The sequence below is a fragment of the Halichondria panicea genome, chromosome 4, assembly GCF_963675165.1.
Source record: "Halichondria panicea chromosome 4, odHalPani1.1, whole genome shotgun sequence".
NCBI classification, from domain to species: domain Eukaryota; kingdom Metazoa; phylum Porifera; class Demospongiae; order Suberitida; family Halichondriidae; genus Halichondria; species Halichondria panicea.
The window spans coordinates 2,295,433-2,320,692 of NC_087380.1; the positions used below are offsets into that span (position 1 = coordinate 2,295,433).

Consider the following 25,260-nt stretch of genomic DNA (forward strand, 5'->3'; position numbering starts at 1 on the left):
GAGATGGAGGCAGGTTCAAGAGGATCTCCGTGTACAGAGACCCTGCTGGAGGGTACGGATTTGCATCACTATTCGAATTTGACTCTATGCTCAGTTTAGTTCTGTACTATGCCACCAACACTGGAGAAACACAACCCTGAACTAGAGACAATGCTTAGATACCCTGCATTCCATGTGGACAGGGGCCGTTAGTAACTGAACTAGCAGCTGTACAGTATTGTATGTGTATATAATAATGTGTAAAATAGGAGTCTCTTTCTGTGTATTATAATTATAATAAGGTATAATTATACATAATATGGCATATTCTAAATACCTACATTGTCATACATAATTATTATCTTGCCAACACTAAAATTTGTGCTTATTAAGTTCACGTATTAATGTGTATAGGCACTCATTTTTTGCTGATTCGCCCTTTCATCTGTGGAGTTCCTTGTTTGTATGTGTTGTTGTGGTTAGCTTTTAGTTTTTGCTTGTTTTTTTGTTGTGTCTGAAGTTAGAACCTGTGTATTATTTTTATGTAGAGGCTATTCTATGTGGTTGCATGTACACTTTTGATGTGCATTCTGTCATACTTCCTGTTGTCATCACAGACTATTATTTAAATAAATTTGGAGCATGTATGAGCTAAGAAGCATGAAGAAGTTACAAGGTGACTGTGTCTCTTGGCTGGTCCTTTTAACTGGAGCTGCTCAGCTCCTATTAGTGTGTGGACAGGGCTCACCTGCTGGTATGTTTAAAGCTTTCATGAGCTCTGCAACCAAGTCAGTGTATTATAATTATAATTATGTTGTATGCTTGTATGCAGGAATGTACCTGTCTTTGGGGACCACCACCTTCATTATGAATAACACTGAGATCCTCATCACTAGCATTGGAGATGATAATGACATTGATCTTAATCCCCCTCTCATCTGTCACACTGACCTAGTGGCCTGTTGTACACCCAGTGAGACAAATATGACAAGAGGAATTGGAGATTGGCGCTATCCAAATCGAGATCGTGTTCCTGGTGGATCAGGATCTAATTCAGTATTTCAACCGTTTGTGTCATTGAGAAATGTTCAATCCATTCAACTGGTTCGTAGAGATGAGTTTACCCCCCCTCCGTTGGATCCAACTGGTTTCTATTGTTGTATTATACCAACTAATGGAGAAGATATGACCTTCTGTGCCAAACTGGGTGAGTTGTTGGAATATTCTCACTCTTATATTCCATCCAAACTTTTATTCCAGTTGTGTGCCTGTCTCTCCCTGCCCTGAACAATGGAATAGTCTCATACAAGGACTCAACACTGGGTCTGAACACTGTGGCCACCTACACCTGTAATACTAGCTACAGTCTCATTGGAGACACCACCAGGACTTGTGGGAGTGATGGAGTGTGGAGTGGCGTTGATGGTCCAACTTGTGAAGGTGAGTCTACATGCAATCCGATTCCATTGTTATAATCCTTTCCCAGTGGTTTGTCCTGTTCTCGCTCTGGATAATGGAGACATTTTGTACAGTGATGACAGCAGACGAGTTGGTACTAGCGCTACTTACAGCTGCATTGTAGGATACCGAATTGTGGGAGAACCAGTGATGATAACTTGTCAGTTGAGTGATAATAGCACGCCAACTTGGAGCGAATCGTCACCAATCTGCGAAGGTGTGTCAATGTCTTCCCAAAAGAAGAGCGGAAGACTACTTAATACCACACTAAAAAAATTAACCCCATTCTCTATCTTTTGTTTTAATTGTTAGTTTCCACCTCAACCCGCCCAACAATAGTGCTATAGTGCAATTTGCATAAACTTCCAAAATTGTATTTGCACTCCAAAGGGAGTAATTCTACAACATTGAAAGGGTCATTGTGATCTTACATAATTATTAGCGTGTAGGGGCTTATTTCTGATGGAAGGCATTAAAAATTATGGGCACGAAGGGCAAATAATAGGCTATGCCCACTCCTGAACTAGTAGAAAACTCAATCTCTCTGTACCATCTGCTCAAAATTAACTTTTGTGAGTAGCTTTTTTCGTTATCCAATTATAATGTTAGTTTTGATGTGTATGATAATGTGTGATTGACTAGAAACCATTCTTGGTTCACTATTAAGGTTTGCAATGGAATGTAAATTTTCCTCAGCTATACATGTAATTGAGACACTACACACATACACTGTGTAGACATTGATGAATGCTCTGGTACTGATCATGACTGTGATCATATCTGCACCAACACTCCTGGATCATACACCTGTACCTGTAACTTAGGATATGAACTTGCTGATAATGGAAGACGGTGTAAGTTTATATCTTGTAACGACTATACGGTAGCAGGTAATGGTATGGTGGAAATGTTCGTATATTGAGTATCATATGAAAATTAAAAATAAGAATTATTCTACCGCAATACGACCTTCACCGTAACTATCCTGAGCTGTACGAATTTAAAATCCGAAATATTTAAATGGGCAGTTCATACTAAAATTTGAAAATTACCCGCTATAATTATGGTATTAAGAGTTCATTAGGAAGAGTACGCAACTCCACTTAAAACTGTAGTAGGCGTTTCTTCCAAACTACGTCACAACTGTGAATTCAAATTTGCAATGAATAACATAGTGATGATTATCACTAATTTACAACTGCCAGTAGGAAAGGCAATGAATAACATAGTTACTAAATTTATTCATTGCCTTTTCTGCTAGTTACGGGTACAACAGCTAGTATCTGTGACGTAGGTCTGGAGGAATGCCTTTTGTGTACGGTCTATTGGAGTTTGGTATTACCTGTGACAGGTATGGTAGCATATATATATATGCATCTAGTTTGTATGCTAAACTTTGAGTCGCCTCATATACAGGTGATGATATTGATGAGTGTACTGGATCCAACATCTGCCACCAAGTGTGTATCAACACTGAGGGATCATTCATTTGTGGATGTGAGGGAGGATATGTGCTGGACAGAGACAGAGTAACCTGTTCTGGTATACTTAAAAATACTTATAAAATCTCCAAACCTAACGTATCATTTGCTATAGCTCTCTGTGATGTTTTCACTTTTTATCCTGTATAGCCATCATTTGTCTACCTCTTGACTCTCCCTATGGCCCAATAACCTACTCTCCAAACACTTCCCCATACTTAATTGGAACACAAGCAATGTACACTGTTGTATGCCCTCCTGGACAGGAGAGGAGTGGAGGAGATGGTGTGAGGATTTGCTTGGGAGATGGACAAACTACTGTGGGAGCATGGACTGAGACTGCTCCCGTCTGTGCAGGTTGGTATATAGAGCTTATGACTAGCAATAACTAGCACTGCTGCAGTGCGGACTAGCAGAGTAGAAGTACAGTTTTACTTCAAACCACACCCATGCAACCGGAAATGGCGCGAAAGTGGGAGTGGCCTCAAAAATCGTGTGCGTATATTTATTTTATTTTTCTGCACCTTACTTGTTATTCTAGATCCGCCTGACTGATCCCACTTTTTGGCTAACAACTAACAACATTACATAATTTGTGTCCTAAGCAATCTACCGTAGCTCATAGTTCCCTACGAAACACTTTTATTGAATTAATGGCACAATGGATACATTGTAAAAGAAATATTATACATGTACAGATTGTAGCATCAACTGTGCTCTAGGTCTACAGCTACTCAGCTAGTACCAAGTCTTGTCTTCAATCAGTTATCTATTTTTATGACAGGTCCACAGCTACTCAGCTAGTACCAAGTCTTGTCTTCAATCAGTTATCTATTTTTATAACTCGGTGCGCATGCGCAAGCGAGGTATACAGTAGACTAGTGTGTTTGTGTGTCTGTCCTGTGTAGACTGCTACAGCTGCTCAAGGATCAATGAAGTCCAAGTAAGAGTTTCTATAGGCTTCTAGTCATGTTTTCTTGGATTTCAATTCGTGGATTTGCAAAATAATGCTTCGTTCTCGGGTTATGCCTAGTTTTGCTTACTTGGAATGCCTTTTCAGAAGAGTGCGTAGCAAAACTTGTCTACGGAGTCCGAGTGTTGCTACTCAACTTAGTAGTTAGCTTTGCACTAGAACGGTAGCTGCAAGAGTGAGAAGAGAGCTGCAAGGCTCTGCTGATGCAACCAATCGTTTTAGACTTGACTTTTTGGCATCGATCGTTTTTAATAACAATCATGGTCGATCATTACCCACTCTTTGAGTTTCCCTGTGATTCCTGGATTCTGGCTTTGCATGCAGCAAAATAAACATATTCATCATGATATAATGTGTGTATAAAATTATATAAGCTTAATGTCAGACTGAAGGGCAGAGGAGAGCCACCTAATAATTATAACCGTATAAACCAACAATTTGGGCCCAGTACAATAAGGCCACCCCCGAACAGAAGGAGTGCCCTGGCTGAGGAGAGCACCCCCCCCCCTGAGCGGGTCCCTAATAACTTATTAAACCTCTTTAATCGAGCCGGCTGTGCCCCAGCCCGAGCTCGTGGTGTGAAACTAAAGCGGCCTCCTCACCACCCCTAGAAGCAGGTGGAAAGGGGAGGGCGGAGGGAAAGAAACAGCTACTCAGAACGCTTCTCAACCAAGGTAAACTGATACTGCACGTGGTTGGCAACTGCACTGCGCATGCGCAGTCCATTACCTGACCCATCCACACCCAAGCACCTCAGCCCTTCTGCTGCCATTAACCATTGTTTAGTGCACACCCAAAACACACTATTATGTTATGTGGCTTTGACATCTCCACCGAGGCATCAGCACTCGCGGTGCGGTGCTTTAATTTATTTTATTTTATTAAAGGTTCAGCAATTAATGCTAGGATACAATAAATAGCTATAAAGCTAGGGTGAAGTGTGTCCTATAATACATTTTAATACTTACAACATGTCAACTAAGTGAGAATAGAATACAAATATGTCTTAAATGAACAGCACAGTCTACTAAAGCAAATTCCTTGTGGCTAACAAGCTTATTCTGATTCAGCTATATTTGTGAGTCTTATATCAAGTACTAACCTCACTTCTAAAATTCCATTTCTTCAAACAGACTCTCATAGCGAATCTCTGAACTTTTTCTAGATTGTTGATTTCCGACTTTTTTTTTTTTTTTTATAATAATTCTGCAAAATGCATGGATACACTAGTAACATATTACGCTAACCTAATGTGTGCCCTGTATATATTACTTACAATAGCGAGTACAAATTAAAAATAAAGACTAATATTATACTAATGCAAGTGACAGAGTACATTTCTCTTAAATGACAAAATCGATGTACTTTCCTGCAGCTCCAGTGGTAATTCATTCCACACAGATATTGCTTTTGGGAAAAAAGAGTTCGCATATGCATTTGTTCTGCAAATTGGTCTTTCAAACTGTATATTTTTTGTGCTTCTTAGATTGAGAGGGCATACTCTTCTTTCCAGTGGTGGATCAGGGAATTTAAAGTTACCATTTATTACCTGGTAAAGGTATGATAGCTTCAGGTACAATCTTCTTGTAGAAAGGGACGGTAGGTCCACAGTATCTAATAGGGAGTCGTAGTCCATATTCCAAAGTTTTGTGCAGATTTTAAGGGCAAACTTTTGTACTTTTTCTATTTTGTGAGAATTTGTTTTTTGGTGTGGATCCCAAACAGGGGCAGCATATTCCAGTTTTGATCTCACAAGGGAGATGTAGAGTTGTCTTAAACATTCTAGTGACGAGTGGCCATAGAACTGTCGGTAAATTATACCAACCTGCTTGCAGGCATTTCTGCACATTTCTTCTATGTGTTTTGACCATGAGAGGTCGTGAGAGATCCACACGCCAAGGTACTTGTAGTGGTCAACTTTAAGTAGGGGACGTCCACTGATATTGAGACACATGTTGGGAAGTGGTGGGCTGAATTTTCTTGATATAGTCATGTATTTACACTTGCTTTGGTTAAACAAGAGTACATTTCTTTCAGACCATGCTTGGAGTTGATCAATATCTCCTTGCAATTTTATATAATCTTCAGGAGATTGAATAGGATGGTAAAGAAGAAGATCATCAGCATAGAGCAAGAGACTTCCTTCATTTTGATGTAGATCGATGTCATTTATATAGATTAGGAAAAGAAGAGGTCCCAGCACCGAACCCTGGGGAACTCCTGACACAACCTCCGAGATATTTGATGACTTTCCATTTATTATGACATATTGTGATCTATTCCTGAGGTAGCTTGCTACCCAAGATACCAGGTGGGGATCTAGGTTCAGATTGGTTAGCTTACTCATCAATATCAAGTGAGGAACCTTGTCAAATCCTTTTTTGAAATCAAAAAAGACTGCACATACACTCTGACCATCTTCAAGCAGTTTGTGCCAATTGTGCACTGCCGTAAGCAGCACACCTGTGGTGGATTTTCCTTTATTGAAACCCCATTGTTTATTTGAGAGGAAAGATATATCTTTTAGCTGTTCTAAGATTTTACTATACATATGTTTTTCCAGGAGCTTTACAAGAATGGAGAGTAGCGATATAGGGCGATAGTTTAAGGGATCAGACTTGTCGTTTGATTTGGGTATTGGAGTGACATGAGCCAATTTCCAGTCGTATGGCAGTTCACAGTTTTTTATCGATATATTGAAAAGCATTGTTATACTTGGGGTGATCGTTTCAGCAGTAGCCTTTAGCATTTTGGCGGAGATTCCATCAGGACCATTTGCTTTTGTGGTGTCTAGATTTGATAACAGGTTGAATACTTCATCTTCTGTGCAGCGTAAGTTCTCAGGTAAGTCTCTTGTTGGTTGTTTAAAGGAATTTGGGTCAAGAGGAGGAAGTGAATGGTTGAAATTTGCATAAAACTGTTTGTTAAGGACCTGGGCCTTTTCTTCATCCTGTTCGATTTTGCAGCCATTTACTACAAGACATGGGATAGAGCTATCTGATTTTCTCAGGTATTTCAGAGCTGTCCAAAATTTTTTTGACTGAGGCTTGAGGGTGCTAAAAAAATCTTGCTTACTCCGTCTGAGAGTGGTCACAACCTTATTTCTGATCTGTTTGTAGGTTGCAAAATCAGAGGGTTTGTTGTATTTTCTGGCAAGTCTGTAGTAATAGTTTCTCTTTTTGATATCTCTTATTATATTTTTCGTTAGCCAAGGAAGATTCTTTCGGGTTACGATTTCTGCTGTGGGAATACAATTTCTCATAGTAGTCATGAATACATTCTTCCACTCTTTCCAGGATGACTCAACAGAACTTGGGTGTATGAAGCTGGTAAGATCAAATGTGAAATGGGTTCCACACAGAGGAAGCGTATTCCAGATGTGGTCTCACAAAGGATGTATACAACTTTAATAGTGTTGCTGGAGAAGAATTACCTGAGAACCGGCGATGTAGGAGTAACTTCCTTGTTTTATTGCAGATGGTATTGATATGAGTGTGCCAGCTCAAGTCAGCCGACGTGGTATTCCTAGGTATACTTGTAGTTAAAAACCTGCTGCGGTACATATAGCCATTTAAAAGTAGAGTTGGGGCCTTCAATGAGCGCAATGTTTTCTTAGAAACAGACATAAACTTACACTTGCCAAGATTGAATTCTGGTGTTCAAGACTTCTATAATGTCATTTTGGAGATCTACGTAGTCATTAGAAGATGTAATAACTCTGTACAAGGCCATGTCATCAGCAAACATATTAAGCTTACTGGCTTGAGAATAAACATCTGTGACTTGGTTTATGTACGTAATAAACAATAGTGGACCCAAAACCGACCCTTGGGGCACACCTGAAAGAACATGTAAGCTGCCTGAGTTACTGCCATCAATGGTTTGTATAGTCACGTCTTTGATATATATATAGTGTACCTCGGCCCTCAGCTGATCCCACTTTTCTTTTTATTGGCTGTACTTAGCCCTGTCTCTTAGGGTATATACAAGCAGCAAGTTGTTGCTGTCAGTTTTGAAAATTACCAGTTCTGTCTGACATGGTGATTTCTGCTTCTCTACTGAAAAACATTCGCTTTGGCCGGACCTGTGCCTTCATTGGAATGAACTCTGATTGTACTCTAGCTTCTACTTCTGCAGGAACCACTCTGCAACAAAACATAGCTGCATAGGTACCGAATGCACATGGTCAAACTGATTTGGATCCCATTGGATAACTAGATAGAAACATTGTATCCTCAGTCATATAATCCCTGGGAATTACGAAATTACTAATAATTTCCCCTAACCACATAGATACCTCATGCCCATGACTTTACCTATTTAGTAAATAATAAATGGAATTACTCTCCTCAATGTCCATGTATGAAAATGTACACACCACAGCTGTGGACTGTAAACCTCCTCCGTCTTCATATACTTTTGCGTCTTTATTGCCTAGTATAATTATATATATGCGGCAGTCAGAGTGTTTATATCCCAAGATCGTATAGTTTGTTCATGCAGGTATTGTATTTATTGACAATGCGGCAGACTATATTCTTCCCAGCTAATTGAGAGATCTTATACACACACACCCATGCATGTGTAGACATTGATGAATGCTCTGGTGATACTCACGGCTGTGATCATAATATCTGCACCAACACTCCTGGATCATACACCTGTGCCTGCAACTCAGGATATCGACTTGCTGCTGATGGAAGAGGATGTAAGTTTATTCAGGTTTCTCTTCATTATGAGTTAATGCATAGGTGCCAACTGTCCCAGATTTGGAGGCTTTGTCCTGTGTCCTGTCCGAAAATTGCTATATATTTACCTGAAATGTCCCGGATTTTCAAGGTTGCTGCTCCCGAGCTGAGATAATACAGTCCAAAGAAGCTCAAAAACTACTGAAGCTATGGCTTGAAAGCTTAAATCATGAACAGAATTCAGTTTTTGTACTATGCTGTCCGTCTATCGCTACGATCAAAATATTGGTTAGAAAATAGAGGTGGGGCTGCTGCACTGTTTTGCAGTTTTTGTGGGTGGGGCCCTCCAGGATGATCATACTGAGCATGCGCAGAAAGCAACTGTTAATAATAAATCTGTCTCCTCCTAATTTTTTGTCCCGGAAATTTTCTTTGTAGGTTGGCACCTATGTTAATGACATTATTACTCACAATTATGTGCTAAGATATTTTGGGTAATCATTAGCTGTATGTCTGCCTATACAGGTGATGATATTAATGAGTGTACTGGATCCAACAACTGCCAGCAAGTGTGTACCAACACTGAGGGATCGTTCACTTGTGGATGTGAGGCAGGATATGTGCTAGACAGTGAAGGAGCAACTTGTTCTGGTATACGTATATTGTGTTTATTGTGTGCATTTCATCTAGTTATGTTCTCACAGGAATCACCTGCTCTGAATCTGCTGTCCGCAGTGATATCGCTGGCAATGGGATGTTTGTCTACTCCAGTGGCAGCACAACTCCACCTTTTGACTATGGAACAACAGCTACGTATCAATGCAACGATGGATATAGTCTAGCAAGTGGAGACAGTGTGAGGACATGCACTGGTGATGGTACGAGTACAGTGGGAGAGTGGAATGGTACTGCACCAGTTTGTTCAGGTATTGTATTTGCGGCAGACTATTTCTCCCAGCTAATTGAGAGATCATATACACACACACACACACACACACACATGCCACACAACACATACACACACGTGTGTGTAGACATTGATGAATGCTCTGGTGATACTCATAGCTGTGATCATAATATCTGCACCAACACTCCTGGATCATACACATGTGCCTGTAACTCAGGATATCGACCTGCTGCTGATGGAAGAGGGTGTAAGTTTATTCAGCTTCATTATGAGGGTTAATGACATTATTACTCACGATTATGTGCTAAGATATTTTGGGTAATCATTAGCTGCATGTCTGCCTATACAGGTTATGATATTGATGAGTGTACTGGATCCAACAACTGCCACCAAGTGTGTATCAACACTGAGGGATCGTTCACCTGTGGATGTGAGGCAGGATATGTGCTGGACAGTGAAGGAGCAACTTGTTCTGGTATACGTATACTGTGTTATATTGTGTGCATTTCATCTAGTTGCATTCTCACAGGAATCACCTGCTCTGAATCTGCTATTGCTGGCAATGGAATGATTGTCTACTCCAGTGGCAGCACAACTCCACCTTTTAACTATGGAACAACAGCTACGTATCAATGCAACGATGGATATAGTCTAGCCAGTGGAGACAGTGTGAGGACATGCACTGGTGATGGCACGAGTACAGTGGATCAGTGGAGTGGAACTGCACCAGTTTGTTCAGGTATTGTATTTGCGGAGTATTTCTCTCAGCTAATTGAGAGATCTTATACACACACACACACGTGTGTAGACATTGATGAATGCTCTGGTACTGCTCATGGCTGTGATCATATCTGCACCAACACTCCTGAATCATACACCTGTGCCTGCAACTCAGGACATCAACTTGCTGCTGATGGAAGAGGATGTTAGTTTAAATCTTGTATTAACTCTTCCATAGGGTTAGAGGTCACCAATACTGTACTAACTAATGCTATTGTTTTATACGAGTGGCTATAATGTTATATGTTTTTGTATCGCACAATTAATCAGCATTTAGTCGAGGTATGGATAGTAGTAAGCATAATGTTTTCAGAGCAATTATGTTTGCTTATCTAGCACTATGGTAGTACTATTTCTGCCTACACAGGTGATGATATTGATGAGTGTGTTGTACCCAACATCTGCCACCAAGTGTGTACCAACACTGAGGGATCATTCATCTGTGGATGTGAGGCAGGATATGTGCTGGACAGTGACAGAGCATCATGTTCTGGTACACTGGTATACTTTTAAATATGTATCCAAACCTATCATGTAATTTCTAGCTCTCTGTGATGACATCACCCTCACCAATGGAAGAGTGACCTATGGCCCAACCTCTTCTCCAAGACTGGAAGGAACCACAGCCACTCACAACTGTAATTTTGGTTATGTTCGATTTGGTGAAGAGGAGAGAATATGTCAGTCGAACAGAACCTGGAGTGGAGATGTTGTTACTTGCAATGGTATATGGTGTAAAGAATCCGTATTGTTCATTTACTTTGTCTTATAGCCATCATCTGTCCACCTGTTGCTGACTCTCCCTATGGCTCAATATCTTACTCTCCAAACACTTCCCCATACTTAATTGGAACAAATGCAAGGTACACTGTCACTTGCCCTCCTGGACAGGAGAGGAGAGGAGATGGTGGGAGGAATTGTTTTGGTGATGGAAGTAGTACCATGGGGGCGTGGACTGGAACTGCTCCCATCTGTGCAGGTTTGTAATGTGCCGTCCATACTGTTGTTCATTCACAATAATTCAGGTCAATCAGTCTTTTTGTCGCGTCAAGGAATAACCTATACTACCAACAACAGTAACATTCTAGTAACCAAAATTGGATCAACGGATGACACTGCCTTGACCTGTCACACTGACTCACCCACCTGTTGTATACAAGGTTCAGGTGAATGGCTGTTTCCTAGTGGACAGAGAATTGCCGAGAATAGAAATGGTTTTTCCTTGACTAGACGCTATCAAGTACTCAGACTCTATCGTCGAGGTAATACCCAGACTCCACTGGGACACTACTGCTGTAGAATACCTGATAGCTTGGGTAGAATGGCAAGTATTTGTGCTAATCTTATAGGTAAGTTAACACTAAACTGTGTCCATGTATTACTGTTACTACTACAGCCAACACCATTCGATGCCCCTCTAACTCGGTGATGGCTCCCACTAATGGGATCGTCTCATACTCTAGTCCAGAAGAAGGTGGCAGTTACGTGTATGGAACTGTGGCCACCTTTTCCTGTTCCCCTGGTTTTAGTCTTAATGGTACCTCAACTAGAACATGTGAGACTGAACAGGGAACATTTAGTGGCACAACCCCATCTTGTATTGGTGAGATATACAGTCATAATAATGTACTGTAATTACGTCACTACATAAAATCACAGCAATCACCTGCTCTGCTCTCACTATTGACAACGGAATGATTGTCTACTCTAGTGACATGACTGAACCTTATGACTATGGAACAACAGCTACGTATGAGTGTGACACTGGGTATGAGATAACAGGTGGAGAAAGTGAGAGGACCTGTACTAGCGATGGTAGCAGTTCAGTGGGTCAGTGGAGTGGAACTGCACCAGTTTGTTCAGGTACTTGTAACGTAGTACTCTTGACTATAGGAGAATTGACTTTTAATAGCTGTCTTGAACAATAAAGAACACGCACGAATAACACAACTTAGACACAAAACTGAACTGTTTTAAATACAAAACAAAAACAGTTCTAGAACAAACCAGAACAATACATAGAATAGTCCAGAATTGCTTAGTGTAAGAATACTCTAGAACAACTAAGATATTTCTAGTCAGCACATAGTTCAACTTGACCACAGATTGAGTGTTTGTGGTTAGTGGCTACTAGGAGTACGCCACATCCCTCCCTCCTAAAAGGGGGCCAGCTCGTGACAGTCCATCAGCATTGCCATTCGAAACTCCTCGACGATGGGTGATTTCCAGTTGATAGGGCTGAATAGCCAGCGCCCAACGCGTCAATCGGGCATTCGCGTTCTGCATCTTGTGTAACCAGGCGAGAGGTTGGTGGTCCGTCTGTACTTCAATTTTCCGACCATAAAGGTATGTATAGAAGATCTTAAGAGCCCACACAACCGCCAAGCACTCCTTTTCTATTGTTGCGTAATTCCTTTCCCTCGGCTGCAACTTCCGACTTGCAAATGCGATTGGGTTTTCTTGTCCTTCCGAATCTCGCTGACTCAAAACCGCCCCAAGGCCTCGTTCTGATGCATCAGTTTGTAACAGAAACTGTTTGTTTGGATCGAATACCTCTAAGACAGGATGCTTCAACAGAGTCTCCTTCAAAGCTATGAAAGACTGATCACATTCACCGGTCCAGATAACCTTTTCTGGTTTCTTCTTTCGAGTGAGGTCCGTTAACGGCACTGCAATATCCGCAAAGTTGGGGGTGAATTTCCGGTAGTATCCTACTAGTCCAAGGAAAGCTCGTACATCTTTCTTGGTCTGTGGACGCGGATACTCTGCTACTGCTTGCAGCTTCTGTGGATCGGGCCTAACTTTGCCACCACCAATCACATGTCCCAAATAACGAACTTCCCGTCGTCCAAACTGACATTTTCTCGGTTTCAGGGTCAACTTGGCAGCTTGCAGACGTTCTAACACCACCTGCAAGTGTTGTAGGTGCTCTTCCCAGGATTTGCTGTACACAACCAGATCATCGATATAGCAACCTGCAAATTCTTCGCATCCTTCCAGCACTCGATTCATTGTCCTCTGGAAAGTGGCTGGAGCATTGTGCAACCCGAAAGGCATCACTTGAAACTCGTACAGGCCAAACGGTGTTGTAAAAGCTGACTTCTCTTTAGAAGATTCCTCAAGGGGTATTTGCCAATAACCTTTCGCTAAGTCCATGGTGGTGATGTATCTAGCAGGTCCAATGTTGTCAAGTAGCTCCTCAATGCGTGGCATAGGATAAGCGTCAAAGCGAGCCACTTTGTTAAGCTTTCTATAATCCACACAAAACCGCACAGATCCGTCTTTCTTGCCAACCATTACAATAGGTGAAGCCCATGGACTGGTAGAAGGTCGAATGACATCGGCTTCCAGCATCTTGTGGATCTCTTCTTTCACTACCTCCCTCCTTGAGTAAGGTACACGGTAGGGTCTCTGTTGTATTGGAGTCTCGTCCGCCACAAATATCTCGTGCTCTGCAATCGTTGTCCTTCCCGGGGCTGGACCACACACTGCGTCAAACTCTTGCACCAGTGACAACAGTTGCTTTCGCTCTTCTGGATTTAAGCCAGGGGTTTGGATCTCGGTCACATCGAACAGTGTCTCTTCAGGTTCCCACAAACTCAGGTTGGTCAACTCTTCCTCGTCACACTCGTTCCCTTCCTCCATTATCGACATCAGATTTGGGACTGGTTGCGTTGGACACTTCCACAGCTTCAAGAGGTTGATGTGGTATATCTTCTTCTTCTGCCTCCGCCCTGGTGTGGCTACTTCATAGTCCACTGGAGTAACAGCACGAAGTACTTTATAGGGACCAACCCATTCCAACTTGAGCTTATTCTCATCTTTGGGTAGCAAAACCAAGACTTGATCACCGGCCTTCAGCTCTCGTTTTTTGGTACCCTTGTCATAGTACCTCTTCTGCTTTTGCTGGGCTTTGCTTGTAGTCTCCTGCACAATCTCCATCATTTCTTCCAAGCGATCTCGCATCTGGACCACATGAGCAATTACTGGGAACTCTGGTGACCTCTCCTCTGTCCATCCCTCTCGTATTACGTCGAGTGGTCCTCGCACTCTATGCCCGTACAACAGCTCAAACGGTGAGAATCCAGTGCTCTCCTGTGGGACTTCTCTATAAGAAAAGAGCAGATATGGAAGGTACTCGTCCCAATCTTTCTGGTTCCGGCTCGTAAACTTCCGAAGCATTGACTTCAAAGTTGCGTTAAAACGCTCCACCAGCCCGTCGGTTTGAGGGTGGTATGGAGTTGTTCGGATCCTGGTGATCTGCAGAGCCTGGTACATCTCGTCTAGCAATGAAGACATAAAGTTAGTTCCTTGGTCAGACAGCACCTCCTCAGGAACTCCAACTCGAGTAAAGAGCAAAAGTAGCTCTCGTGCAACACGTGTAGCTTCCACACTTGGCAATGGAATTGCCTCAGGGTATCGAGTGGCATAGTCACAGATAGTAAGGATATACCGATTCCCTCGTTGCGTCCTTGGCAGTGGCCCAACAATATCCATTGCTATCCTTGAAAAAGGCTTCTGAATCAATGGCATTGAGACCAGAGGAGCACGAGCTGGCCTCCTTCCACGACTTCTTTGACAAACTTCACAGGTAGTACAATACTCCGTTACCTCCTTGAAAACACCAGGCCAATAGTATCTCTGGAGTACTCGGTTTCGGGTTTTAGTGACGCCTAGATGGCCAGCTGTAGGCACATCATGCGCCAGTCGTAATACCAGTTGTCGGCACTGAGTCGGTAGCACCAACTGCTCGACTGCCTGCACTCCGTCTTTTCCTCGTTTTCTCGGTTGCCAGTGACGATACAGCAGTCCATCCTTCCTATAGAAGAAAACATTCTCTCCTTCGGTTCCATCTTCGGGTTGGAAACTTGCATAATCACAAACTTTTACTAGCGTTGCGTCGCTTTCCTGCCATGCTTGAATTTGTTCTTTCGAAGCATCTAAGGGGGACACTGGTTCTGTATTCATCTCCTCTTCTAACGTAGAGGTATTTTCTGCCATGTCCTCCCTCCTAAGATTTTCATGCTCTTCAGAGGCAAGGTTTGCCTCTGGAACTTCTAGCTCCAACGATTGATCAAATAGCTCTGACAATACGGCTTGTTCGTCCAGATCCATCAGATCATCCATCGATTTCGATTCTCGTATCTTCTTTTGAGACCTAGTCTCCACCATGTATCCGGTATCTGAAGACTTCCATCCACTTCTGATATCGTAGAGGTCTCTTCCAAGGAGTACTGGTACCGGTAGGCTAGGGGCAACAGCAACGTTTGCTTTCCTGGTATAGCCTCCTAAAGCGATCTCTACCATTGCTGTAGGATACTCTACCGTATCTCCATGCACGCACAAAACAGCCACCGTTTCTGCCTTACTGATCTTGGAAGAATCCACACTGTTGGCACTCACCATCGTTCGACTGCATCCAGAGTCCAAAAGCATCTGAACAGACTTTCCTCCAACTTTCCCCCACTTGAGGTACTTCTCAGTTCCTTTCGGCCAGGCCACATCTTCACAAGCTTTTCCATTGAAGGCAGGCTTGGAGTCAGCTTTCCCTTGTGACAGGCTTCGCTTGGGGCAATTGTACTTTAGATGACCCCACTGGTGACAATGAAAGCATTGCTTTTCTCCGGCAGCATTGACCTTGGTTCTTGGCTCTGTACGAAATCCATTCCTTTTATGTGGTGCTCTTGTTTCCTGAGTTTCCACGGCTGGTGTCCCTGGAGAGGATAGGGGCTTCCTTGTACCAAAGGGCTGGTCTTTACCCTTCCTGGCCAGAGTGTAGTCCTCTGCAAGTTTCGCCAGCTCCTCCAATGACTTTGGCTGTCTCTCTCTCAGCCAGACAGTTAGACCTTCGGGCATTCCCCAGAGAGCCTGCTCCATGACAACAAGCTCCTTCATTGGCATTGTTGAGTCTTTGCACCACTTGTCAAAGTGGTTTGTGATGCGCCATAGCCACTCTCTGTAAGATTCTTCTGGCTTCTTCCGGTCTTCCCTGAATCTTCTGCGATGTGTTTCTTGGTTGACGTCATACCGATGCAAGATTGCCTCCTTCACTTTCTTGTAATCCTGGGCTTCTGTAGCATCTAGAGCAGCATAGGCAGCTTGTGCTCTACCGGTCAACAGTCCCGCCAGCTGGACAGCCCATGCATTATCCGGCCAATCATGTTGGGTGGCAACCCGCTCAAATGTCTCCAAAAAGTTCTCGATATCGTCAGTCTCTTCTAATTTCTTGAAAACAGGCTTAGGCAATTTATGCCTTGTCTCTTCACGGTGCCTCACAGCTTCTTGATGTCGCAGCTCCTCCATCTCCTGGCGATAGGCACGCTGCTCTTCCTGCTGAGTTTGTAACATCTCTAGCAGAACTCTTTGCTGAGCTTGATGCTGCTCCGCCATCATCCTCTGCTGCTCCTGGAGCATCATTAACATTGCTTGGGGATTAACCTGGGCTTCGAACCCTCCCCCTCCATTCGTCTGCACATCTTGGTGTTCTTCTTCCATCGTGGTTCTAAATACTGTCCCAGCTCTTGTCCTACTCCCACCTTGCTCAGTCATATGCCAGTACCAGTCACACTAAAGTCTTTCACACGGCTATCTCGGGCTTGTCGAGTAGAGTCAGGACAATTGAGAATCCCACCGCTGCCACCAACTGTAACGTAGTACTCTTGACTATAGGAGAATTGACTTTTAATAGCTGTCTTGAACAATAAAGAACACGCACGAATAACACAACTTAGACACAAAACTGAACTGTTTTAAATACAAAACAAAAACAGTTCTAGAACAAACCAGAACAATACATAGAATAGTCCAGAATTGCTTAGTGTAAGAATACTCTAGAACAACTAAGATATTTCTAGTCAGCACATAGTTCAACTTGACCACAGATTGAGTGTTTGTGGTTAGTGGCTACTAGGAGTACGCCACAGTACTATACAACTGTTGTGTCTGTTGTTTGCAGCTAATTCAGCTACACACACATGTGTAGACATTAATGAATGCTCTGGTACTGCTCATGGCTGTGATCAGATCTGCACCAACACTCCTGGATCATACACCTGTGACTGCAACACAGGATATCGACTTGCTGCTGATGGAAGAGAATGTAACTTACTATCTTATGAGGACTATCGTTTATATTTATATCAGGAGCAGCATGCTTATAATTCGCTTGCGTTTGGGGCCTCCAATAGCTCGATGTATCTATACAGGTGATGATGTTGACGAGTGTACTGTACCCGACGTCTGCCACCAAGTGTGTACCAACACTGAGGGATCGTTCACCTGTGGATGTGAGGCAGGATATGTGCTGGACAGTGAAGGAGCATCCTGTTCTGGTATAAAATGATATGCTATTATGTGTGCATTGTCTAGTTGCATTCTCACAGGAATCACCTGTTCTGAATCTGCTGTCCCAAGTAATATTGCTGTCAACGGGATGATTGTCTACTCCAGTGGCGACACAACTCCACCTTTTGACTTTGGAACAACAGCTACGTATCAATGCAACGGTGGATATAGTCTAGCAAGTGGAGATATTGAGAGAAGCTGTACTGGTGATGGGAGAAGCACAGTGGGAGAGTGGGATGGAACTGCTCCTCAATGTTCACGTATGTTCTATTATTGCAATTGGTCGTATCACATGATAATGTACACACAGCTGTGGACTGTGAGACTCCTCCGTCTATTACCAATGGATCTCTTGGGATATCAAGAATCACAACATTCAATGGGACAGTGACCTACAGCTGTAATGATGGCTATGCACTCTTTGGGATTGCTACAAGTACTTGTCAGGCTAATGCAACCTGGAGCAGACCGCCAGAATGCAGAGGTACAAGCACATATTACACACTAGTTAGGGTTGGTGCATAAAATTGAGAGAACCAAGAAATGAGAAATAGGAACAGAAGCACAAGAATACATAATTAGTTTTATGAATATAAGATGCATAGAAGTAATGAAACTGGTATAAAGTAAGCAGTAAGTTTAGTAACGGATTATAGCGAAGTCTTCTCCACATTTGGACCCTAGCTCTCCTCACCTGGCACAAGAGAGAGTATCACCATCCCCATTGGTATAGCTCCCAGAGGTACAGCTTGAATAGGGCTCAGTTTTGATAAACTCTGTGCTTTCCTTTTTAGTATACTGATTAACTCTCATCACACTGACATCAAACTCTAAATGGCTAGCTAGCTAGCTTCATTTGTTTTATTTCTCATTTTGTTCTTGCTTCTCATTTCTTTGTTCAATTTCCTTGTTCCCAATTTGTTTACCTGATTCATGATACTAACAACACAGGTGTCACTATTAGTGGTATCACTGGCGTGCCCATCTTAATTGGAGGTTCTGTTATCATCACCTGCACCACTGACTCTCCTGCTGACTCAATAATGTTGCTCCAAGATAACCAACCTCTTCATGAAACTCAGCAATCATCAACCATCTTGACTTATAACATCTCTCTTGTGTCTGACAGCATCTATGGGAACACCTTCAAATGTGAGGCCAATTTGACAGGAAGAACAAACTCTTCAGACATTGCCTTTAATATAGTTACCATTTCCATTGAAGGTAAGTCTATAATTGCGTATGGATATTATTTAACACTATCCCACAGTTCCCCAACAACCAATTATCGCTAGTATCAGAAAATCTGTCCCTTCAATTCCACTAATTGGAAAGATGTATATTGTGACTTGTTCTGTTTCTAAGTTGCCTGGACTAACTCGCACACCAACTGCCCAATGGCTGAAGGTTGCTATGGGGACTGAAAGAATCATCTCGTCAACTCCTAATGAAGCTGCTCTCAATTTCTCTCCACTGAAAACATCAGATGCTGGTAGATACCGTTGTCAGGGTAACCTCAATACTACCGTTTACTCTCAACCCCTTTCTTCAAACATCAGCGATTTCGATTTAATTACTCAAAGTAAGCCAGACATCCATAACTTGTAACTTTGTAAATGCTGTTTTACAGTACCAGCACCAACAGTGACAATCTCAAGATCTCCACCTAGTTTAGCCTTGTTTGCTAACCTCGGTGAGGTAACATTTACATGTCAAGTGTCTATACCTCAAAGCATTGATACTCCTGTCAGTTTGAGCTTGACTTGGTCTCGTGAGGTTTATAGCTATCTGAATACAACCACTGAAGTATTCGTGGTGAATAGTACAACCAATACCATTGAGAGAAGTTGGACCCTGAATGATTTAAGTTCAAATGACCAGAGAGTAACTTGCAATGGAACAATTAGTTCAGCTAGCAGGTTTATTCAAAGTAATAGCAGTATATATGAAGACACGTTATCTGTTGCTGGTGAGTTGCTGTTTTCATAGCACGATAAAAAGCTAACACGTTCTATATTCTCTTCAGGTGTGTTTCTGATGTTCAACGGCAGTGCACTTGACCATAATACAACCTCTGTACTAGCGAGGGATGTACGTGTCATACAGTGTCACTCTGACAAGACAGATACATTCGATGACTACCAACATGGATGGACTTTCCCTAATAGCACCAAGATTACTAACATCAGCACACTGGCTATTGCAACACAAGAGGGAGGACACCTGGCACTCACTCGAGTAGGGAACAGTTCCCTTCCAGCTGGAGAGTATTGTTGCAAGGCTCAGGACGCCAGGGGAACCAGCCACACCCTCTGTGTGCATGTGGAGCAAGGTGAGCTGATGATAATACTTTGGCATTTGCTTTTATTTTGCAGATGATGTTCTTGAAATAACGTGCGATATAATTGTATAATAAATCTGGATGTGTAGTAGTGCAAGTGAGGAGTTAAGACAGATGTTATGTGCTTCCAATGTAGCGCAGAGGGTAGTATTACTATAAATGCTCTTAATGATTCTTGGTAATGTGAGACACATGTGTAACCAGCTTTAACATGGAACTGACATGATCTATACCTCTACTTTACATGGCCTTATTTTTCAGGCCCTACTCTACCCACAGAACCAAGTTCTAGTAGCACTGCCATGGTTGGAGGGATAGCTGCTGCGATTGTCATTTTGGTGGTTGCTATTCTGATCATTGGAGCAGTTATTCTCATTGCTCTCAGGTATGATTAAGTCAAAGACATTTATGTGAATTAAGTCTTTTCTCTGTAATTAAGTTATAGTTGTGACACATGCACGAGTGCCACATGGGATATATTGGCTCAGTAGTGACTTAGGCCCGAGGGCCGCAGGCCTCGAGGGCAAAGGCACTACTGAGCCAATATATCCAATGTGCGCAGGAGTGAGCTGTGTAACAACTGATTTGTTGCATTCCTTTCGGTGTACACATCACTCCTTTTATAGGACAACTAGTTTCAACTACTTGTGGTGGCTGTGGAATGCACCCAGACGCATGAAAAACGTTTTTTGCCTACCACTGAATCTGTTGACAGTGTTATACTATAAAAGGGACCGTTTCAGGTTACTGGGTGGAGGGTGGGCTTTAGGTAACCTCAGCCATACTATGCCAGTATCTAGATAGTGCCACAGTTCTAGGCGTGACCTGTGCCATATGGCAGATATTGGCACAGTGTTTCCTTTGATCTGCCCACTCAAAATGCAACAAGACACAATACTTAGCTAAATACCAAATCTTCTTCGCATTAATGAATGTACCATGATTTCAGAGCTCGTAGATCTGGAAAGCACACTTTCTCTAGCCTTGCGTTTGGAGGGAGAGTTAAGCGTAAATCTCCTTTCACTGTAAAAGTTGACCCCCTGACCCCATTGGACATACCCCTGGACGACCACATCGACACGTTGACCCCTGATGCAAGTATGTATGTGGGCGTAACTACCTTCAGTAAGGAACCAGATAAAAAAGTTGAAGGAAATCAGCAAGGTATCCCTTAAAATAAGTGCCCTTAAGGATATATACGCAATTCTTCTACTATTTCACAGGATCTGCACTTGGTACAAGCAGTTCATTTTACACCACTGACTTCCCTGCTCATGTGGACACAATGCACGAGGACACAGACAAGCTCTTCGAGACTGAGTACACGGTGAGTATGTGTGCATAGTCGAACAATCTTTATCACTGTTCACATTTGTGTCTAATTTGTTCATCTCAGTCCATCAGCAAGGAGCCCCACTCTCCCAACAACGAGTCAAAGCTGCCTTATAATACAACCAAGAACAGATTCGGAAACGTCTTCCCTTGTGAGTACACAAATTAATGTCAACTTGTGCTTATTCTGTATACAGATGATTTCAACCGTGTTAAGTTGAGGCCTGTGAAGGACATCAGAGGATCAGACTACATCAATGCCAGCTATGTCAATGTGAGTCGATAATCATCAGCATAACTCATTCTTCATGACATGCATTTGCAGGGCTATATGACCAACACCAAGTACATTGCTGCTCAAGGTGAGCACATCGCTCATACACATTCACAGTGTATCATTGCCCCAAACTCAGGTCCTCTGCCCAATACGCTGGAAGATTTCTGGAAGATGATTATGGAGAACAAACTGCGAACAATTGTCATGCTCACCAGATGTTTTGAGGAGAGGGTGAGCTACTTCACAATTCAAATTGTTATCACATATTATTGTCTAGTTGGAAGTTTTGCTTCTAATATTTTTGCTACAACTTATTGTAATTCCCAATATTAATTTTATCCTTGTAGAAAAAGTGTGAGTGTTACTGGCCCCTGAAGGACAACCAACCTCTTGAGATGGGCTGTGGTATCGTGGTCTCTCTGACCAGTATGGTGGCCTTCCCCGACTTCACTGTCAGGAGAATGAAAGTCGATCAAGTCAGTTTGTTTACAGTTTGGAATGTACTGTGTACACAAACGCCCACAAATTTTCAAAGTGAAGCCTTATAGCTGTTGATAAATGATGAAGCAGCATACAAAGTTGATAAGTAATTGTGTACACAAACGCCCACGAATTTAGTGAAGTGAAGCCATTGTGTGAATGTGAATTATAACATTGTCACAATCATGTACCACTACTCTTATACACATTTCCAAACAACTATTTATACGTACTGTAAACCCCACCCCCTATAGCCCACCCTTGGCTCGTCCCCTGTGTTTGAGGTGACCCTGTTCCACTACACCTCCTGGCCAGACCACGGTGTCCCCTCCAGTGGCATGTCCCTCATCTACTTCACTCGTGCTGTTCGTAAGACACACCCCCAGGATGATCCCCGCCCACTCCTCGTACACTGCAGCGCTGGTGTCGGACGAACAGGAACGTTCATTGTCTTGGATACAATGTTAGATCGTATGGAGCAGGACGGGATGATACATATCTACGATTGTGTTACTCATATTCGGAAACAGAGGGTGCTCCTCGTACAAACTCTGGTATGCTAGGAAGTGGTCTCTATAATTATAGTATAAAGAACAGTGAAGTATACGTAATTTTGCATGGCATTTGTTGCCTGTGTGTGATAAATAAGTTTTGGTTTCAAAACAAAATTTCTGTGGCCAGTCAGTCATTATAGCACCCCCTCTTCCTCAGTCCCAGTACATCTTCCTGCATGATGCCCTCAAGGAGCTCATAGTGTGTGGGGAGACAGAGATACCAGCACATGCTCTCATGACAACCGTTAACCAGCTCAAAGAACCAGCTGCTGCTGATGAGGAGGTAGACATGGCTCAGTCTTGGGTAGAGGAGGACACACCCACTGGCTTCCAGCGACAGTTCAAGGTAGGCTATAATATTCATTTGTTGTTCTTGCCCCAATATTATAATTATTATGATTTACCCCATTCTTGAGATATCACTTTGTGTATTATTGCTATGCTCAAGCCTGTGTATTTTATGATTGAATGGCATTAATATCGTTGCGGATACATTTTGGAGTCAATTTAAACTACTGCATGGTATTATTACTCACAGATTTTGAGTGAGTGTTCTGGGCTTGACGGGACAGAGGACTACTACAGCTCTCAGAATGAGGAGAATGAAGACAAGAACAGATACTCTCAGATTCTGCCAAGTAAGCTAAAATCAACTCCACTTGCACACAGTGTGCCTCAAACATTATGCAGCATTGTAGTCAAACTTTTCCTTTTCAGATGAGATGCATCGAGTCAAGCTTCAGTTCTTACCTTCTGGTTCTAACTACATCAATGCCAGCTACATTCATGTGAGGAAGATAATGTATTTCACGCACTCATATCACAATTTGCACTAGCTGTTTACGTTGCTTTTTCCAGGGCTACCAATGCAATGTATTTCTCTACCGACTTTTACTCTTTCAATTGTGAAGTGTTTCTCCCAACAATAATCTATACTACTCTTGTTCAGGGCTACCAACAGAGGCGAGGGTACATAGCCACTCAAGGTCCCCTAGAGCACACCACTGGAGACTTGTGGAGGATGGTGGTGGAGAATGAGTGCAGCTGTATCGTCATGCTCTGTACCCTCATGGAGGAGGAGCAGGTAACACACTGTGTGCATGTGGTGTGTGCCTTTAGTTGCTTTCACACTGCTTATGTAGAGAGCGATATGAACTATAAAACTAGTTGAGAAGGAACGCAGCCAACACAAAACCTTTTAGTATCACTGTTAAAGTGAATACAGTATACATCTCCTAGCCTTCTATAGCTTATATTGTACACTTACTGTATCTTCGCTATTTGAATATCTTCTTCAACAGAAGGTGTGCCATCGCTACTGGCCCAAGTTCCAAGGAGAGGCAGGCACTTATGGTGACTTCACTGTCACTCAGCAGACATTCGACGCTTATGGTAACTACGTTGTCAGGAAACTATCTGTTGCCATGGCAGCCTCTGATGAGCCCCCCTCTGTGGTTACACAATTTCACTTCACCCGCTGGACCGAGAAGGACCCCCCACAGAGCCCTGCCGCTGTACTGGACATTGTGCAGGAAGTGAATGCTGTTCAGATGGCCTCAGGCAATAAGCCCATTGTGGTCATGTGCAAGTGAGTGTGCATGTGTGTGTGTGTGTGTGTGTGGTGTATGCACTACTTAAGTAAACATATATGAATCCCTTACTACCTCCCCCCCTTACCCACACAGCAATGGGATTGGTCGCACTGGAGTGTTTATCACCCTGCATGCTCAACTGGAGCGACTCAAGATTGAGGGTGTGGTCGATGTGTTCCAGTTTATCAAGTTTGCTCGCAAACAGAGGGAGGGGCTCGTTAGCAGTCCTGTAAGTTTACAAGTCTATTACACAAGTCCATTGAAAGCTATATACATTCTACTGTTCTATTCTCCATTCTATATGCTGTATAGATCCAATTAATGTTTAGCTACTCTGTTTATTTTGAAAGTAAACTAAAAGTACCTGTGTGCTTTGTACATTCATTTACTTTGTATTATCCTACATCCACCCACTGTGCAGGAGATGTATGCTTTCTGTCACGAGGCACTGGCTGACTATGTGGACAGTTTTGAAACTTATGCCAATTTCAAAGAACTGGTTTAAATAATAACAGTAACTCACACAGAACATTTGATTTTAGATATTATTGCTGCTTGTAGAGTGTAGTACAGACTCAGATTATACCAATAGCAAAACTGTGTTTGTGTTTACCACTGAATTTTATGATACATGAACTGAATTATTGCACTTGCTGGGGTGAGAAACTCAGTGTGGATGTTATAATTATACCAACCCTAATGTGTTATTCATTGTTACCAATTCTCCTCACCTCCAGGAGTGTGGTTACCACAACGATGAGATCAATGCTCGTTATTGAGCGTATTGAGGCTGACTCTAGTGGAGTGGAGGAGGACTAGGGACTCTACGCCACCTACACCATGTTACACACCTATCGCAATGAGTGAGTGGGAGAGGGGGTGGGTAGGTACCGTGTACCTGTATAATTATGTCGATCTGGTTAATACTAATAAAGCTATGATTTAGACAATTTAAATTTGCATATTATATATACTTGTGGTAGGGCCTATCATTTTTATTATGAGAAGTGTGTTTTGCAGCTAAAATATTTTGCTTAGCAATGAATTCGAATGTGAACTGGTGAAGTTGTTACG

General features: G+C 42.5%; 2 protein-coding genes across 3 annotated transcripts; one reads left to right on the top strand and one right to left on the bottom strand.

The window, feature by feature from the left end:
• The first annotated feature begins 625 nt into the window (after positions 1 to 625).
• LOC135335055 (uncharacterized) lies at positions 626 to 24,827 on the top strand. 2 transcript variants are annotated; one of them, XM_064530450.1, is made up of 44 exons: positions 626 to 733; positions 812 to 1,186; positions 1,240 to 1,419; positions 1,466 to 1,654; positions 2,175 to 2,291; positions 2,854 to 2,979; positions 3,069 to 3,275; positions 8,480 to 8,599; positions 9,105 to 9,230; positions 9,284 to 9,505; positions 9,614 to 9,733; positions 9,836 to 9,961; positions 10,016 to 10,225; positions 10,295 to 10,411; positions 10,634 to 10,759; positions 10,812 to 10,991; positions 11,039 to 11,245; positions 11,292 to 11,615; positions 11,663 to 11,869; positions 11,926 to 12,129; positions 17,249 to 17,365; positions 17,472 to 17,597; positions 17,649 to 17,870; positions 17,921 to 18,094; positions 18,562 to 18,834; positions 18,881 to 19,192; positions 19,241 to 19,579; positions 19,637 to 19,942; positions 20,213 to 20,336; positions 20,901 to 21,115; positions 21,175 to 21,278; positions 21,348 to 21,435; positions 21,481 to 21,557; positions 21,609 to 21,645; positions 21,697 to 21,791; positions 21,908 to 22,036; positions 22,295 to 22,594; positions 22,752 to 22,940; positions 23,133 to 23,232; positions 23,312 to 23,382; positions 23,544 to 23,678; positions 23,896 to 24,182; positions 24,280 to 24,415; positions 24,608 to 24,827. In XM_064530450.1, the coding sequence occupies exons 1-44, from the start codon at positions 640 to 642 to the stop codon at positions 24,689 to 24,691; spliced, it is 7,617 nt and encodes a 2,538-aa protein (XP_064386520.1). In that variant the 5' UTR covers positions 626 to 639; the 3' UTR covers positions 24,692 to 24,827. The 2 variants fall into 2 exon arrangements, with proteins under 2 accessions (XP_064386520.1, XP_064386521.1); XM_064530451.1 differs by having other exon boundaries at positions 20,231 to 20,336.
• LOC135335067 (uncharacterized) lies at positions 12,165 to 17,192 on the bottom strand. Its single transcript, XM_064530470.1, has one exon. The coding sequence runs from the start codon at positions 16,813 to 16,815 to the stop codon at positions 12,397 to 12,399; it is 4,419 nt and encodes a 1,472-aa protein (XP_064386540.1). The 5' UTR covers positions 16,816 to 17,192; the 3' UTR covers positions 12,165 to 12,396.
• Positions 24,828 to 25,260: the final 433 nt, after the last annotated feature.